The 12,163-nt window shown below is 40.6% G+C and overlaps 1 protein-coding gene across 1 annotated transcript in view; it reads left to right on the top strand.

The window, feature by feature from the left end:
* LOC125455295 (cytosolic phospholipase A2 zeta-like) overlaps positions 1 to 12,163 on the top strand; it is a 99,330-nt gene that overhangs the window by 456 nt on the left and 86,711 nt on the right. The window contains exons 3-5 of the mRNA XM_059649470.1: positions 3,758 to 3,880; positions 5,836 to 5,876; positions 6,105 to 6,346. Of these exons, the coding sequence (XP_059505453.1) occupies positions 3,758 to 3,880; positions 5,836 to 5,876; positions 6,105 to 6,346 (406 nt within the window). The remainder of the gene's footprint in view (positions 1 to 3,757; positions 3,881 to 5,835; positions 5,877 to 6,104; positions 6,347 to 12,163) is intronic.

The following is a 12,163-nucleotide window of genomic DNA, read 5'->3' on the forward strand; positions in this document are numbered from 1 at the left end:
CATTCAGCATCGAGGCTGCTGAATTTGGAAAGCTTTTATGGGAGAAATTAATGTTATTCTGCCATATCTTGGGTTACTGAGAGCTTAAACTGCATCTCAGTGGAAGGGGCATGCAGAGATTCTGTGTTACTTTGGAGAGGGATACAGAGCCTATGTTGAGTCAAATTGGGAAGGGGATTCAGAGAGCATGTTGAGTCACATTGGGAAAAATATACAGGGATCGTGTTGGGTCACAGTGGGATGGGTTTAGAGAAACCAGGTTGGGTCACATTGGGAAGGGTTTACAGAAGCCAGGTTGGGTCACAGTGGGAAGGGTTTACGGAAACCAGGTCGGTTGGGCCAAATTGGGAAGGGTTTATGGAAACCAGGTTGGGTCACGTTTTTCAGAGGGCTGTGATCCACAGAACTTGTATTGTGTTACATTAGGAGGAGTGGTTGCATTTCCCATTTGTGGTGACTGTAAAGACCATACTATGTTATATTGAAGTAGGTAAATAAATTCCACGTTGCATAAGGTTGAGGAGGGTTTACAGAATTCATATTCTATTATGTTTGCGGTAGATATGCAGATACAGTATTCTGGATGTGAGTTTGCTCGCTGAGCTGGAAGGTTAGTTTTCAGACGTTTCGTCACCATTCTAGGTAACATCATTGGTGCGCCTCCAGTGAAGCACTGGTGTTACGTCCCGCTTTCTATTTCTGTTTAGGTTTCCTTGGGTTGGTGATGTCATTTCCTGCATTGGTGATGTCATTTCCTGTTCTTTTTCTCAGGGGGTGGTAGATTGGCTCCAAATCAATATGTTTGTTGACGGAGTTCCAGTTGGAATGCCATGCTTCTAGGAATTCTTGTGCGTGTCTCTGTTTGGCTTGTCCTAGGATGGATGTGTTGTCCCAATCAAAGTGATGTCCTTGCTCATCTGTATGTAAGGGTACGAGTGATAGTGGGTCATGTCGTTTTGTGGCTTGTTGATGTTCATGTATCCTGGTGGCTAGCTTTCTGCCTGTTTGTCCAATGTAGTGTTTGTCACAGTTCTTGCAAGGTATTTTGTAGATGACGTTCGTTTCGTTTGTTGTCTGTATATGGTCTTTTAAGTTCATTAGATTCAGTATTGTTATGTTGGGCAGAGTGTGCAGAGTCCATGCTGTGTTTTGTTACATTGGAAAAGCATGTGCGGGGCTGTATTGTTATGTTGAGAAATGTGCAGTAGCCAAACTGTGTCACATCCTAAGTGTTAGGAAAGATCTAGAGGAACAAATGTGCAAGGAATTTACACAAGTTCAAGAATTGCGAAATTGCAGTTGGAAACTGGGATAATAGTAGTCTAAAGGGAATGGTCCTAGACAGTCTTCAGGTAATTTTCTAGTGCAGTATATTTCTAGGTACTGCTTGATCTGGTTCTTGAGCATTTGGTGCACTGTTTAAATCAGATGTTGGTAGGGTAACATCTGAGGGAAAAAGACAATCATAGTTTCATTTGATTCAAGTTGGCTATAGAAAGGGACATGGAAATATACAGAGTAACAGTAATTCACTGTGATAAAAATGGATCTGACCAGATAAATTGAACATGAAGGTTTGTAGAAACTGTACAACCGTAACTGAACAATGGATGACCTTTAAAGAAGAGTATGTTCAGTCAGAGAGTCAAGGCAGAGGCAATGGGGAAAAGTCAGGCAATCGCGACGAGAGACTGCTGGAAAACAAAGGCATACGGTGATAAAGAGAAAGAAGAAAAAGTGTCCTTATGATAAGTTTTAGGTGGATAATAAATTGGGAAGGAGGCTGAATATAGAAAGGTCCAGAGAGGAATTACAAGAAGTAGAGTATGAAAGGCTTACATAAGAGGTAATAAGAAGCCAACAAAAGAGGGAGTCAAATGTCTTCTATAGGCATCGAACGAGTAAAGGTGATGCATGGCCAATTAGCAGCTGGAAAGGGAATTTAGATGTGAAGACAGGAATGGTTGAGTTCTTAATTAAATACTTTTCATTCTTGGCAAATACAGATGCAGATACAGTACCAGGTCATGGTGAAAGAGGGCATTATTTTGACATCTGAAATGCTCAAAATTGACGAATTATTGAATAAGGGCCCATAAAGCAAAAAGACTGAATGAGATTCAAAGATATTGAAGGAAGTGAAACTGGGAATTGTGGAGGTAGTGGCCATAATTCACCAGATTTTTTCTTATACATGGGGTTGGCGTCACAGGGCTGAAGCATTGCAAATGTCACACTCTCTTGTTCAAGAAATGCAGGCAGTTCAATCTTGATGGTGAGGAAACTTCTGGAAATGATAAGTTGGAACAAAACTAATAGTTACTTGCGCAAATACAAGTTAATTTTTTTAAAAAAACTAGTACAGATTTGTTGAGGGCAGATTGTGTTTAGCTAACTTGTCTTTTTTTTGTTGAAGTAACAGAGAGGATGGTTGACGGCAATACCGTTTCTATGCTGCACATTACATCCAGAGCTATTTGACAAAGTGCTGCATAACAGATTTTTGAAGTCATGGTATAAAATGAACAGTGGCGAAGTGCGTTAAATTAGCTGTCACAGGTACTAAAGAGAAGTGGTTAGTGGATAGTTTTCAGACTTGAGGGAGATGTGTGTGGAGTTGTTCAACTATGAGAATGGCTGTAACAAAAACAACGTTGCTAGAAAAGCTCATCTGGCAGCATCTACGAAGGAGAAAACAGAGTTAACATTTCAGGTCTGGTGACCCTTCCTCAGAACTGTTACTAGAATGGCTGTTCCTGATGTATATACTAGTGGCCTAGACCTTGACGTTTCAAAATTTTCACAAAACATGGATGCATTCTGTGAGAATGGTATAGAACCTCAAAAACATGTATACAGATCAGTGGAATGAGCAGAGTAGTGGCGGGTGAAATTCAGTGCACTGAAATGTGAAGTTATTCATTTCCATAGGAAAGAAGCACAGACATTATAAAGAATAAAATTCTATAAGGACGTGTATGTGAACAAATCATTGAATGCGGCAGGATAGGTTGAAACAGTAGGTAATAATGCATGTAGTACCCTAAGTTTGATTTAATAGGGTATAAGCAATGAAATTATATTACACTTGTACACGATAATATTTTGTTCGGTTCTGGGTACCATATTTAAGAAGGATGTGAAAGTATTAGAATGAGTGCAGGAAAGATCCATGAAAATGTTTCCAGAGAAGAGGAACTTCAGTTATGAAGGTAAATTGGAGAAATTAAGGCTGCTTTCCTTGTAGAAAAGAAGGTTGGGAGGAGAGGACCATAATGTGTGATCAGAGTAGGTCGGGAAAACTGTCCCCCTTCATGGAAGAATAAAGAACAGTGAAGATTCAGGATAATAGGCAAAAAAAAAGCAATAGAGACATGAGGAGTTCTTAAACATACAGTTGTCTGAGATTGTGGATAAAGCATAATTCATATGGTGTTACATGGGAAGAATGGGAAAAGCCCATATTGTATCCCACTGGATGCGGTGTCAGAAGGACATACTGTATCATGATCGAAATAGTCAAAGCCCACACTTTCTTACAATGGGGAATCTTGTGCAGCACCCATATTTTGTCACATTTACACTTAGTGATTGTGACACTAATGGAAACATTTTATTTGGTTTAATTGAAGACTGATTAGGGATGCAGCCACAGGTTTCCTTAACAAGATGATGTTTGCCTCGCAATCTTGTGTTGCGCAGTGGTTCACTAAGATGTATTTGCTGGCCTGTTTGAGATTTTCTTTGTCTTGTTTAGCATGTACTGGAACTCTCCCTCTATGATGCCACAGTTAAAGGGACAAAACATCTATCAACAGTAGCCTTTGATATTGGAAATATTGAACATGGGAATGATTTGAAGACTACTGTAGACCTGAAGGTGAGGTATTTATTTTGCTGTGATAGAACCATGTTCCCTTTTCTAAAAAGGAAAGTAGTGTGTGCTGTAACTGTTTTAACAGAAGCCCAGCCAATAGAAATGATGTTTATAAAAGGGGAGCCCAGCCTGTCAAAGGACCATATTATGGCAGAAGATATGCTGAAGTGGTTACGCTTCAAAATTAATGCTCTGAAATACTGTGAGGACACGCAAGGTATGTGAAATTCAATTCCTTCTCGCATGAACCTTGTTTTGATAATCGTACTGTGGCAGAACCTGTTAAAGTTGTAGTAATTGCTCTCTTTTCCTGTTTAGTGGGCTTTCTTTCGAGCACTGGTTATTCCACCCCCCCCCCCCCCCCCCCCCATAATACCATAAGAACTAGAAATAGAAATTGACCATTTGGCCCATTAAGCCTGTTTTACCATTCAATAGGGTCATGGCAGATCCAAAATTCTTCATGTCCACTTTCCTGTGTTTTCTCTGTAACACTTGATTCTCTATGCATCTCAGTCTTACATATACACAGTGACTGCACCCACAGCTTTCTGAGAGTCAACCAAGTTTCTGAACCACCTAAGAGTTGAAATTTCTTATCACCTCAATTTTAAATCGGCGCCCTTTTTATTCTGAGAATATGGTCTCTGGCCCTAGGCTGTCCCACAAGGGAAAACATCCTCCCACCATTTACCTCATCAAACCCCTTGAGAATCTAATATCTTTCAATGACATAACCCCTCATTCTTCACTCCAGTGAGTAATGTCCCAACTATTTAGCCTTTCTTTGTAGGGCAGTCCTTCCACATCAGGGATCATCCTCATGAACCTTCTCTGAACTGCCTCCAATGAAATAGTATCTTCCCTTAAATAAGGGGGCCAAAACTGGCCAGTGGACTCCAGGTGTGGTCTCACCAGGACATTGTACAGTTTCAGTAAGATTTCCCACTCTTTTGCTCCAACCTCCTTAAAATAACAGCCAACATTCCATTAGTCCCCTCAATTACCTGCTGTACCTGTGTGTGAACTTTGTGTTTTGTGCACAAGTATTTTGTGCCTTTGTATTGCAGCTTTCTGCAATTTTTTGTCCATTTAAGTAATATTCTGTTCTTTTGTTTTCCCTTCCAGAATGAACAAGGTTGCATTTTCCCACAATATACTCCATTAGCCAACTTTTTGCACGCAGTCTCTGTATCTTTCCCACTTCAGAATTTTCTACATGTAGCCATTCCTATGAGCAAGCTGTTTAATTATCAAGGTTGTAATACAGCTAGGCAATCGGGAGACACTGAAGAACAAAATGGTGAATCCTGACAACTTTTGAATGATAATGAGTTAGGTGCTCATTAGTAGTAGGAGTTAGTAGGAGCCTCATGTGCCCTGACTTGATCTTGAAGTTGGGCTTTATTAAAAGGTTTGATGTTAGTCAGCGTTTATTAATGCTCAACACACAACAAGCATAGTGTTCACTTGATCATTGCTTCTCAAACCATTGCTGGGAAATGGAATTTCACATTCCATTAACCTAATATCACCCCACACACCAAGTCTCAGCTCTGGTGGACTACTTAAGAGTCTTCCCATTGGCCTTGGTTGGGCAATATTGCGGGTTTTCTAGAATAATATCTGAACTCCAAGGATTAAATTGCAAAGATTAAATTGCTAGGGTTGTGCTTTCTGGAATTTTGAAGTTGGGGCACAGGTTAGTGCACAGCCATGAGTAACTAAATAGTCTATTGCTATTCCCTGTGTTCCTCATATACATTTTTCAGCCTCATGGTTACTGAGGCCAGGGTTACTGGTGCAATGAGTCTGGTAATCTAAAGATGTTTTTAAAAGTAATATGAACTGAAAGTCTGATTGCTAGATTTCCCTACATCTAAGCTCAATACAACATTGAAGACTAAAAACAATAAGTGAGCAAAGGAATCTTATTACATTTAATCTGTTGCTTTTAGGATGATGAGCAACTGGAAGTGGAGTTTCATTTGGCAAAATGGTGAGCATTGAATTTACAGGGGTTCAGCAGATTTGAGGATCGGGAAAATGTCTTTCAATCCTATTTGCCATTTTTTAATAACTATTTCTTTTCAAAGCCATTTACTACAAATACCAGTGTTCGTCCATGTGATGTTTACAGGTGACTGGCTATTTTGTTCAGTGTAGGCTATAGGCTGACTGAAGGCTTGTGCACTAGTTCAGGTATTGCCATCTTCTACACCTGTAGGTTTGAGAAGTTGGCAGATATTATTTTCATGAATGAGGAGGACAAATTGAATCAGATGCATTATCACCTTATCAAAGCCCTCCCAATTATTAGCATCATGATAGAAGTATCATTGAGCAACGCGTACCCATCCATAAGCTGCTTACTTATGCTCAGATCAGACTTCACCAAAACCACTGGACCACCAACTTGTCACAGCCTCGATCTTGACATAGATGCTGGAGCTGACGGCAGCTGTGCAAGTGAGCATCAAAGTATATGTACTCACAAACCTGCTGTTCTGCGATAAACAAGAAACAGTTGAAAGCCCTCCAGTGGTTGAAACTGGAGTCAAAAGCATCAATGACTCAAATGTTACAAAGCATAGGCATTGACCTGAGGGTTAGAGGAATTTTCAAACTTTATACAAGATGACCAAAAATGTTTAAAAAGGAAGAAATAGGATATGAGGGTAATCCAGCAAGGAATCAAATTGTAACAGCTTTTATGCATTTATGAAAAGAAGCATATTCAGAATACCATGTTGGTCCCTTAGAAACGGATGAAGGAGACATTTTCGTGGAAAATGAAGAAGTAACAAAGGTGCTGAACAAATATTTTACATGTTTGTTCATGATAGAGGACATAAATTATATATCAGCAACAGAAAATAGCCATGGGGCTATTCCTTAAAAGTAAGGAACAGAAGATATCTGATAATGGGGAGAAAAGAAGCATAGAAGGAATTTAAGGGACTACAAGTTCGCAAATATCCAAGGTGTGGTCATGTCCAACCTAGGATTCAAAAGCGGGTAGCTGCAGAGGTCCTGCTCAAGATCTTTTGGGATTCCCTAATGTAACAGTGCTTCAGAAAACAAGGAAGATAGAAAACAGTGAATTGTAGGTGGTTAACTTGACTTGATAGTCAGGAAACTGGAAATTATTTAACCATCCACTTAGAAAATCATGGTATGATCAGACAGAGTCTTATTTTTCTGTGAAAAGGCATTCCTGTTTAAGAAGTGTGTGCATAGAAGTCATCGAGTGGATAAAGGGGAGCCATTAGATATCATAAAATTATTACATCATAGAAGAAAGCCATTTGGCCCATCAGGAATGCATTGGCTTTACGAATGTGCAATTTGTTTAGGGCAATTCTCTTGCATTTTCCCATAACGTTGCACATTCTTCGTGTTCAGATAATTTCCTTTTGACAGCTTCAGTTGAACTTGCCTTCACTGTAGTCTCATGCAATCCATTCCAGACATTAACCACTCACCGAATGAAAGTGTTTTCTCATCTTGTTTTTATGATTGCCAATTACTTTCAGTCAAGCCCCTTTCACTTTTGATCCTTCCACAATTGAGAACAGTTTCTCATTATCGGCAATATTTCAGACCCCTCATGACTTTAAATACCTCTAACAAGTCTCTTTTCAGCCTTTTCTTGAAGAAAAAATGTCATATACCTTGACTGCCAAAGGACATTTGGTAAGTTGCCACACAAAAGTTTCTTACATAAGTAAGAATTCATGGATTTGTGAGTGACATACAAGCATAATATAAGGATGAGTTAACAAACATGAAGCAGAGAGTAGGAATAAATGGGCATCTTTCAAGTGGCAGGCTGTAACTAATGAAGTACCACAAGTGTTGGTGTTAGCCCTTAGCTACTTACAGTAATAAATAACTTGCACAGAGTTGAGTGTAATTGATTTGCTAGCGGTATAAAGCTAAGTGGGGATGTAAGCTGTGCATTAGACATGGACAACAGTGTAGCAGATAGAGCGTAATGCAGAAAAGTGTGAGGTTCGTTAGTAGGAATAGAAAAGCAAATTTTTTTGTTTAAAATGTGAAACTTATTAAATGAAGATGTTTGGAGGAACTTGGGTGTATGTATACCAAAAAGTAATACCCATTAATCTCTCTGCAACCATGATTGGCTCCAGCATTGTGGAGTCTCGCAAACTTTCTAGGGCGTTAACGTTGATCAGAGGCTTAACTGAACAAACCTCATCGCTACTGTGGCTACAGGAGCAGGACAGAGACTGGGTATTGTGCAGTCAGTTCTTCTGGATCACATTCTGTCATCACCTCTCGTCTAGCTAGAGCATTCTGATGGATAGTTGATTTCCACATTATATTAAAATGTTACCGAGCAAGGTTAGCAAATTATAAGCGTTTCACACTGTTTAAAAAATACACTTTAAATTTGAACGTCATTGCCACCTTTCAACAACTGATCTCTTTTCCAAATTACTTTATAATGATCTGTACATCAGGTTTCTGCTATATTCTCTTTTACCATTGCTTAAACATAGCCATAGTAAATGTTTGATCATTCAAAGTTAACGACATTAGTTATTACAGTATGCAAATTGATCCTGATCTGTGGATGTATATTCACATGAGACTTAAATCTACACAGGGCTTCTTCAATGGCATAGTTAAGATGATAGTAAGTGTATTTTCCTTCTCATCCCAGGAGAAGGATTCTGACTGTTAAGTTGTTTTGATTTGATTTATTACTATCATGAGTCCTGAGATTCAGTAAAATGTGTTGTCTTAAGTGCTTTACAGGCAGATTGTACTATGCAAATGCATCAGGGTAACAGAAGAGATTGCAAGATACTAGAACTGGGGGCATAGTCTTAAAATAAGGGGGAACAGATTTAGGACTGAATTGAGGAATCTTGTCACCCAAAGGTTTGAGAATCTGTGGAATTCCCTGCCCAGTGAAGCAGTTGAAGCAATCTCATTGTATGTTTCTAGGGCAAAGATAGATTTTGAACAGTAAAGGGATTAACGGTTATGGTGGATAAATAGAGCTGAGTCCATGGAAAGATCAGCCATGATCTTACTGAATGGCAGAGCATTCTTGAGGGGCGAGAAGGCCTACTCTTGTTCCTACTATCATATGTCGAAAGATTGGAGCGACTGGGCTTGTATACACTTGAGTTTAGAAGGATGAGAGGGGATCTGATTGAGACGTATAAGATTATTAAGGGATTGGACACTCTAGAGGCAGGAAGCATGTTTCCCAGAGAGTGGTGGATATATGGAACGCTCTGTCCCAGAAGGCAGTGGAGGCCAAGTCTCTGGATGCTTTCAAGAAAGAGATAGATAGAGCTCTTAAAGATAGTGGAATCAAGGGTTATGGGGATAAGGCAGGAACAGGATACTGATTGTGGATTATCAGCCATGATCATAATGAATGGTGGTGCTGGCTCGAAGGGCTGAATGGCCTACTCCAGCACTTATTGTCTATTGTATGTTTCTTATGTTCATAGAATCCCTATGGTGTGGAAACAGGCTCTTCAGCCAAACAAGTACATGCCAACCCTCCTAAGAGCATCCCACCCAGACCCATCCCCCTATCATTTCCCTATGGATAACATACCTAGTCTACACATCCATGAACACAATGCGCAATGTTCTTCTGTACGTTCTCATACTGGGTTACAGCTGCCAAGAAGGTGCAGAGAGAAATCAGGATCAACATTTAAGAGGTACATTTGAAGTTTTATAAAAGTGGGGAAGAAGCTATTCTTGAGTTCAAAATCCTACATCTTCTGCTCGATAGAAGAAGGTTGAAAAGGATATAACCAAGATGGGAGAGGTCTTTGATAATGTTAATTGATTTTCTGATGCAGTGAGAAGTGTAGATGAAGTCCGTGGATGGAAGGCTGGTTTGTGTGAAAGACAGGTGTGTTCACGATTCCTTGTAGTTTCTTGTGGTTTTGGGAAGAGTAGTTGCCATACTATGCTGTGATGCAACCAGGCAGGATGTGTTCTGTGGTGCATCCATAAAAGGTGGTAAGATTCTTTGTGGATGTGATGAATTTCCCTAGCCTTCTGAGGAAGGAGAGGCATTGTACTTTCTTGACCATAATATCAACATGGGTGGACAAGGAAAGATTGTTGGTGATAATCACTTCCAGGAACCTGATGCTGTCGACCAGTGCCAACTCAGCACTGTTGATGCAGACAGGGGTGTGCCCATCCCTCCACTTCAGTAGCGAGTGGATCTCCCGAGTCATCCATGGTTTCCAGTTGGAGAACGTTCAGATTAATTTCTTCAGCACGCAGTCATATGCACACTTATTAATGAAGTACTTAATGGTAGTGGCAAACTCATTAAGGTTCGCCGCTGAGTTCTTGAATATGGACCAACCCACTGACTGTAGGCAGTTTTGTAGAAGCCATTCTCTTTCCTCAGACCAACACTGCATTATTTTCTGTAACTAGGTCTTCATGCTTCAGTTTCAGTTTATAAGCTGGGAGGGAGAGCATAGCGTTGTGGTCTGATTTCTTCGCTCTATCACACATAATTCACACAGCATCACCAGAAAATGCGTTGCTTTACATTTGCCTGCTACGTTCAATTCTAATCTTTTCCTTAAAAAGTAACGTGCACTGTCACAACTTCCATTGTCAGTTCATTTTCACCTTTCCTGTCACAAACAGGTAGCGGCCTGCTAGCATTATCAACCATTACAATTGTTGTCCCATGCTTATCTGTGACTAACAAGATTGCAGCTATTCTTCTCCTCAGCTCTTTACTGAATCTGATTTTCCCCCCCCCCTTCTTTGTGACTCAAACATATCTTAACATTCCCTGTCTTAGGTCTTTTCTGAGTCCACGTTTTCTTTTTAGATCTAACACACCCTTCCTCAATTCAAGATTTCATCACCAGGCCTTGAAGAGCTTCCAAGTTTAATTTCTGGATCTCCTGTTTCACTAACGCAATAATTTTCCCAAAATTTGTTGAGCCCTCTGCTGCAAGTTTCTGTGCCTCTAGTCCCTTCTGTCCTGACACACCGGACATAACATGGTGTTTGTGTTACTATGTGATTTTTGTGTTCCAAGCATTTTCACTTAACATGATGCCAACCCAGTTTCTCAGTGCCTAACATCACTGTTTACTGAAGGGCTAGGTTTGTCCACTATAGCTATTTAGCCCAGCATAGTTTTTGGGATAAATCCAAATCTGCTTGACTTGGACCAGGGCGTATTCATTAGTCTTGTATGCTTCAGTTCTTTTTTCTGAGCATACTGATCTGCACTACTTTGAGCACATACCAAACATTTTTCCACATAGTGTTTCATGTCTTCTCATATCGGGCCACAAGCAAAATTCCTTTATAACAAAGTGTGGAGCTGGATGAACACAGCAGGCCAAGCAGCATCTCAGCATTACATGCTGTTTGGCCTGCTGTGTTCATCCAACTCCACGCTTTGTTATCTTGGATTCTCCAGCATCTGCAGTTCCCATTATCACAGCAAAATTCCTTTGTTCTGTTTACTGTCGCTTCACTCTCTGATGTCCTTGCATATAATGGGACTGATAGATTATTTGACTTCTGTCATGTACTGGTATTTACCCTCCGTCATTACCAGTTGTTTGTCACTCTGTACTTTAGATTTTCCACCTGGTATCTCAGTTGGGCTTTCTCTAGTTGTGCAGGTGGCAGAGGTTTTCTAACTGCTGAAGCAAAACCTGTTGCTTTCCAAAGGGGCAAAAATTTGGTTTGACTGTTATACTATCAGAATGTATGTCTACTGGTGGGAGACACCAGTCAGAATGGGTTACCACAAATGTGACTGTTGTCAGTTCTACTGCCTGTGCAGTTGTGTTGGAGGGTAATTTTAAAGCAATATCTTTTGTTATATGATAATAAAATGTGAGGCTGGATGAACACAGCAGGCCCAGCAGCATCTCAGGAGCACAAAAGCTGACGTTTCGGGCCTAGACCCTTCACCAGAGAGGGGGATGGGGTGAGGGTTCTGGAATAAATAGGGAGAGGGGGGAGGTGGACCAAAGATGGAGAGAAAAGAAGATAGGTGGAGAGGAGAGTATAGGTGGGGAGGTAGGGAGGGGATAGGTCAGTCCAGGGAAGACGGACAGGTCAAGGAGGTGGGATGAGGTTAGTAGGTAGGAGATGGAGGTGCGGCTTGGGGTGGGAGAAAGGGATGGGTGAGAGGAAGAACAGGTTAGGGAAGCAGAGACAGGCTGAACTGGTTTTGGGATGCAGTGGGTGGAGGGGACGAACTGGGCTGGTTTTGGGATGCGGTGGGGG

Source organism: Stegostoma tigrinum, chromosome 10 (assembly GCF_030684315.1).
Source record: "Stegostoma tigrinum isolate sSteTig4 chromosome 10, sSteTig4.hap1, whole genome shotgun sequence".
NCBI classification, from domain to species: domain Eukaryota; kingdom Metazoa; phylum Chordata; class Chondrichthyes; order Orectolobiformes; family Stegostomatidae; genus Stegostoma; species Stegostoma tigrinum.